This window comes from Vigna radiata, chromosome 9 (assembly GCF_000741045.1).
Source record: "Vigna radiata var. radiata cultivar VC1973A chromosome 9, Vradiata_ver6, whole genome shotgun sequence".
NCBI lineage: Eukaryota > Viridiplantae > Streptophyta > Magnoliopsida > Fabales > Fabaceae > Vigna > Vigna radiata.
The window spans coordinates 17,143,593-17,150,435 of record NC_028359.1 but is presented as its reverse complement, the minus strand read 5'-3'; the positions used below and the strand labels follow the sequence as shown (position 1 = coordinate 17,150,435).

General features: G+C 36.4%; 2 protein-coding genes across 5 annotated transcripts in view; one reads left to right on the top strand and one right to left on the bottom strand.

Annotated features, from left to right (window-relative positions):
• The window catches only part of LOC106773450 (pentatricopeptide repeat-containing protein At1g12300, mitochondrial-like), a 67,078-nt gene that overhangs the window by 9,496 nt on the left and 50,739 nt on the right, over positions 1-6,843 (top strand). The gene's annotated exons all lie outside the window — the stretch shown is intronic.
• LOC111242505 (beta-glucosidase 46-like) lies at positions 1,201-4,287 on the bottom strand. 4 transcript variants are annotated; one of them, XR_002669596.1, is made up of 4 exons: positions 3,705-4,287; positions 3,530-3,629; positions 3,212-3,378; positions 1,201-1,530 (listed from the first exon to the last, which is right to left on the bottom strand). XR_002669596.1 is itself a non-coding variant. In XM_022785984.1 (4 exons), the coding sequence occupies exons 1-4, from the start codon at positions 3,814-3,816 to the stop codon at positions 1,524-1,526; spliced, it is 357 nt and encodes a 118-aa protein (XP_022641705.1). In that variant the 5' UTR covers positions 3,817-4,287; the 3' UTR covers positions 1,201-1,523. The 4 variants fall into 4 exon arrangements, 1 of the variants encoding a protein (XP_022641705.1); XR_002669595.1 differs by having other exon boundaries at positions 3,212-3,371; XR_002669597.1 differs by having other exon boundaries at positions 3,212-3,363.

Sequence of the window (6,843 nt, the reverse complement as noted above, 5' to 3'; positions counted from 1 at the left end):
CTTACTATCAGAAAGCACGAACCACCGAGTCCGGACGCCCACTTACTATCAGAAGACACAGACCACCGAGTCCGGACGCCCACTTACTATCAGAAGGCACGGACCACCGAGTCTGAACGCCCACTTACCATCAGAAGGTACGGACCACTAACGCCGAATGCCCAATTATACAGATCAGCAAATAAAGTCTCCCTCAAACTTTTAAGTCCTTTAGTTAATCGTGGCTAAAGCCTAACGCTTCACTCAGACTTGGGGGGATGATGTACGGTATGATATCTAGTATGAGCGGTTACAAAGAGTAGCCGGTCGGTCCGCGTTTATGTTGGGCCTTAATAGGGCTAATTCTTGTTATTGGGCTTGTAGTCCACCAGAATCAAAGATATCTTAAAATAATATCTGACATTAATCAACCGGATTTTCAGGTAAGTTTGTTAATATTCTATTCTGTTTATATTGGGCTTATGTTAGTTTAAGATCCATCAGACAAATTATAAATAGAGGAAGAAGACCACAAACCAGGTACGCTCAAATTACATTCCAGTTTACATCCTCACTGAATTCACTCAGAGATCTCATTCTCTATTCTGACATCGAGAACTATCAATTTAAGAACCAAGGTTCTTCTATACCAATCCCTAACTTGGGCGACTGGGCGTCGGAGTGCCATTGCAGGTACCTCCCCCCGCTGGTCAAAGCTTGAAGATCATTGGATGGTCAAGGTTAAAGCAAAGTGAGCAGTCAAGATCTAGGAAAAGCAAGCAACCCGATCAATCCAAGCCAGTCAGAAAGCGAGAAAGCCACCACAGTAAAGAAGGGCGTTATCAATGGCCAAAATCCCTCGGAAACAACCAAAAACCGTCAGTAATGACCTATTACCGACAGCTTACCGATGGTCTGAAAGCCGTCGGTAAAACCCTTGTCGCTAACCTTTAGCGACGACTTTTGCCCTTCAGTAATTACCGAGGGACAAAAGCCTTCAGTAATTACCGAGGGGCTAAAGCCTTCGGTACTTACCAAGGGACAAAAGCCTTCGGTAAATAAAAGAATGATATTTTTTAAAAGACACACCCCTGAACATTATAATTTACACCCCTGGAACATTATAATTTTTAAAAGACAAGCAAAAATATATCAAAGAAGGAAAAGACATGAATTTAAACACTTTTCTAAACAAATAAAAATTAAAGAATGAGATTCAAGGCCAAAACAACAGTACAACTGACCAAGGTCTAAAACAAAGGGTGTCTTATGTGGCAAAAGTCTCAAAGCTAAACATCTACATAAAACTGTAAGAAGAAAATGCCCTACAGTTCTTTGGGCCCAGAGAAAAAGAAGGGGAGAAATGAAGAAAATTGAACAAAATAAATACATAAAATTAGACATGGCTTTGGCTTTGCTTCCCTAATCAAGTCAACTGCACTACACTTATGCCAGACAACTAGTTTGCCTCATGCAACTGCTTGGATTGTTCCATTTGATCTAAAGCCACGACCCTTCCACGATATCCACCCCTGCTGCTGCAGCTACGACCTACAACAAAATTTAATTACAATTGTTAAATAAAGTTAAATGCATCTTATTAGTTAACTTAATATAAGTCACATTAACAAAATTTATTGCCACATAGAGCATCTTAATAAGCTTAAAAATTTAAAAGTACTGGGTGGAAAATATCAAAAAGTTGAATTGGACAAGATGATTGAATATTTCCCCTTCCCAATTAGCTCTACAAAGCCTAAATCAAAACAGAACATATCTCCCAGTCTTAAAGAGCCAGAAGAATCAAGTTCAATGACTTCCAAAATATCAAGTAAAACTGTAAAAGCCATGCATGAGTCATAATTAATGAGGTAGCAGCTGTTAGTGCTATTTCTAGTTTGGAACACTACAATTGCTTCTTCTTTGGACATACACAGTCCCTTTCACTTCTTCACCTTCTATCTAGCTTTTAAATGTACTGCAACATATATACATTATTTTTACTGTGGTATGTACACTTATGCACGCAACATTATTTCAACTGTAACATGAAAGCTTGAGTTTATTGTAATCATATGCTATGGCAATATAACACCACTAGCCATAGTTATCCATAATTCCCAAAAAATCTCAAAAATCGCAATGGAACCTTCATTATCATTGCAAGTAAAAACCTTGAACCTATATAGGTACTTTTGGTTTGCCTATCAAGTATTTGATATCCAGTTTTACAAAGGAAAAATTATCGAAAATTTGTCAAATTCCAAAATGAGTCTGAGTGATTCCCAAAACTAATATGCGGAAATATAAGTCTATTGATAGCTCTCATCCCCTACCCCATTTTTCTTCTCATTTTGATGGTGTAATAGTAATGAAAATGACATAAGTTGATTAATTTGTATAACCATGTGTTTGCTTGTTTGGACATTTCAGAAAAAAAGAAATGATGGAGCCTTCATTTTCTTTTTTTAGCCTATTGATTTTGAATGAACATATGGCCTATTAGCATTATTCCAGCTCAGGAATCTACACTTATCTCTTCTTCTCAACCTCACTTATTCTCACTCACAGGAAGATTGATAAAGTTGTAAGAGAGCATATTAATTCAGTATGCCCTAGTGGCTGTCAGTGATAATTCAGACTGTTATGATAAGAGAATCCAATTTACATGTACCAATTTTAACAGGCATAGACATGAAAGAAGGTGACATTGCCTAATTCTTTTGACTTTATGATCTAAGAACAATCATAAGGGATTAGGATTCCCTGCATCAATAAAGTAACTGCAAAAAAAGTTTCAATTATAATAACAAAGAAATGTTAGATTTCCGACTAGTCACAATGAGACTAAGTTGCTTACCTGCTTCATTAAAGCAACAACTTCACATAGATTAAAATCAAAAGACAAAGTTTCGAGTTGGACAAAGAACATCAATGGACAAATACACAACCAAAGTTTGCAGCATGCTGAATAGAACATCAATGGAAACCTAAGGCAAGTAAAAACACTAAGATAAAAAAGAAAACAGTAACTATATCAGCAATTCAGAACCTAACAGAGTCATTAAAACAGTAACTATATCAGCAAAACTTTGCTTGTTTATGACTTAAAGCAGATGACCCTTCTTTTCTCCTCAACATGGAAAAGTACAAGCTGTGACCAAACCAAATAATGAGCACTTTCTTCTGGTCATGCATGCATCAAATCTCAAAACTTAATAAAGGCATTTACCAATTCATGTAAAATGATTGAGCTCGTTCCGCAACTTTCTTGTCTTCTAAAGAATTGTTGATGGGTTCAAACCATTTGGTATTCATGGCAACACCAATTCTCCCTCCTTGAGTTTTCTTCCATTCAAACCTTTCTCGTAAGATTGGCCATATCTGGACACCTAAACTCTTAAATCGCACTCACTAAGTAACCTTAAAAACATAATTGTAATACATAATTCTACAAGTTTGATAGCAAAGTCGATATGTTAATGATGTTACACTAATCAAAGTATATGAAAGATGATTTTGGTAACTCTTGTCATATCAAAATACTTACTCAATCTCAGGACTTAGTCAACCTTTGTATCTTTGCTGATGTTCTTCAGGAATATCATAATGTGATATTTTCTGTGATATTGTCATAAAAGGTTTTATTCCTAAATCAAAACCAGAAAAGGAAAAGTGTTAGAGATAGAAAAACTATAGAATTAATGATATAGAAAAAATGAAACCTCTTGAAAGAAGTGTGTCAATTAGACTGTTATAGTAAATGCGTGGCTTGGCGTCGAGTGCTCCCCAAACGACAGAGTGGTGGGCCTCTCCCTCCCTTCCCTCAACCTCCATGGTCCAATTGATTCTCTCTCCCCACTAGTGTACCTCTGCTTCCTTGACCTCCACAAAAACCTCTGCCTCCTTCTCCGCCTTGACATCTCCGACAACAACATTCGCGGCCCAATCCCGAACCAACACCACTTCACTACAACGTCCTCGACACGCCAACCCTCAACAACCCCCACCCCTGTCGCAACACTCACAAGGACCAAAACACGAACCCTAGCCGCAAACCAACCACCAACGAACCGCTGTCAGCGTTCGCAACAACAACCGCTTCAAACCGCCTTAGGGCGACAACCTCACGCTTCAAACAAAGAGTAGGGAATGAAAGAGCGCCACCCAACAACGAACCTTCGTCAGCGCCCATACCAGCAAACTCGCGCCGTCAAACCGTAGCATTGAACCGGCCGACCGCCACCAAAGTTGCAACCCTAAGTTAGGGAGTGAGTTCGACAGGGGGAGACACTTCTACTTTTTGGGAAATTTGGGTTCATTTGATGAACAAGTATTCATTTGAGCTTAAAAGCATCGTAGGCCGTTACCGAAGGACAAAAGCCCTCAGTATTTAATTTCACCAATAGATTACCGAAGGTCCGAAGACCGTCGGTAATACGCATTTTTATTGTAGTGAACCACGTCATCCAGGTCAGTCTCTCGGTCCCTAAAATTTACACCGAAACAATAGGTTTTATGATTAATATCTTAAATAATAAAGTTATTCAACATATCATCCCATATATGTAATTACAAGACATCCAATATCAAACATAATATAGATTAATTCAATCAAAAAATTGTAACACACGAAAATTTAAACTATCGATTATATTATAAAACATGAGAAAGTTTGCACAAAGCTTATATTCATACAAAATGCAAATCTAAACTTACTCAAATATATAAATAGCAATATTTACAAAAAATAAAATATTTCTTCTCTTCCAAATATTCTCCCCGTAGTATTTACGGTCATCCCAAGGCACACCATAAACACATGCAAGGATAAGTTATTGACTTCAAAACATATTATATATAACATTATCATTATTAATTCAATTTGAATAATTCACATCATATTGAAGTAAGATACAAAATTCTTTACCATTATTTAATACTTTATAAAGATTTAACTCCCACACTGAGACTTGGTTCACGGACAATGTTAGTATCACCTTCTCAACCTCAAAAACCGCTCACACTCTACTTCATTCTTTAGTTCACATTCCATTCAAGTAATACTTTCTTCTTCTTTTTTTTGTTGTCTTGGAATTTTGATGTTGTTGGTTGCGTTTTCATGCATTGTTTTTGTTCCATGTTGGCTTTGCTTAGTCTCACTATTTAGTTACTTCAGTTTTTCTATGCCTTTATGCTCTTTTGCATTTCAATTTTGGATTGAAAAAAGTGTGTTCTGGGCTTATTTCTGCCCAGAGGGATGAGCATTTCCATGTTGAGCCCTCTCTTGGCAGAAGAAGGGTTGTTTCATAACGCTCAGCTCGACCCCTTTTTCGCCCAGCGCAGGGTTCCAGAGAGCAATTTTTTGCTCTGGCGTCCTGCCCTATTTGTTCTAGTGGCACATTTTATTACTGGCACTAAGTGTGCAGTCCAAGATGCTGATGACAGAAGGAGAGGACCACACACACCATGGCTATCAAAATCGGATGGAGATTCATCTTTTATTTAGTTTGTTTTTTTTTTAAGATAGTATTGTTTAGTATTCTGTTTTTACTCTTTAGCTTTAAACTTTAGTATTTAAATTTCAGTTCATAGTGATTTAGAGCTATGTGAATTGGTTAGTTGGAAAATATAATAATGGTCTATTGAATTTGAGTGAACTATGTAATTAATAATAATAGTTTCTATTTGCTAACAATTGAAATTTGTTGGTTAAATTGAGATTATGTTGTTTTCGTTAAGCATAATTTGCAGTTGCTGTCTATAAGACAGGAAAAATTCTAGAAAAAGTGTGGTTTGAATAAAGTTTTTAAGACTTTTTTGTAAATAATTGTTTAAAAGCACTTTTTGTAGGGGTTGGAAGGTCTACAATAAGTATTAAACATTTAAGTATTTTAAACATCGTTTAGGAAAATTTTTAAAAACAAAAATAATAAGACAAACTTTTTTTTATACTGTTTCGCTTTAAAATGAATCACGTCTAGTTTCCTTTTAAGCACTCTTAAAGGGTTCCATTAATGTAAAAAATTATAACACGAGTTTAACCATTTCTAGTATTACAACTAACCCAACTGGTTAGAACGAGTTTCATCACTACTCCTGATATAAACTATTCCAACTAACTAGAGTGTTTAACTTCACCGAGTTAAACTTACAAGTGCTTAACTCATTTCTAAATATGAAAACAAAAAATTATTTTTCAAAATACAAGAACAAAATATAGCTCTCGTAGAATGAATATGAAATCAATATAAAGATATTATGAAAACTTGTAAAGAAACTTTTCTTTTTCAAAGAACAAGTCCTAGACAATGTAAACTTTAAAGAGAAAACAACAGCGTGAGCGTATGCAAAGATAATTCTTTTTTTATTCTCTTCATACAGTCCTCTTTAAATAGACTTCTTCGAAAAAGATCAATTACTCATAGCTTTGACTTTCTTATAGGGATATTGATACATCAAGGCTTGATGTACTCTTGCAGATCCGTGAGACCAGAGTTGAAAGGAAGCAAACGGTGGTTGCACTCCAATGGAACAGTACCGGTGGCTGGTGTGCAGATGCAGATCTGGAATTTTGGAGGTGTTGGCAGCGAAAAATGAAGTGTATGGAAGGGTGATATGGATGTTAGCTTGAAGGAATGGATCACAACTCAGAAGGCTTCCAACAAGTGGAAGAAAGTTGCAATGGAGAAGCAAGCTTGGGAAATGACTCTTGGAGAAAGAAGTTTGCTATTCATTTCAGCAGAATTTCTTTACAATATTCCAAAAGTGCAGATACAAGCAATGCCTAAGAGGTTTTATAGGCTAACCTCTCGGCCATGAGCATGGAAAATGCTAAGATCCGTAAAATGTGGATCTAAGCCA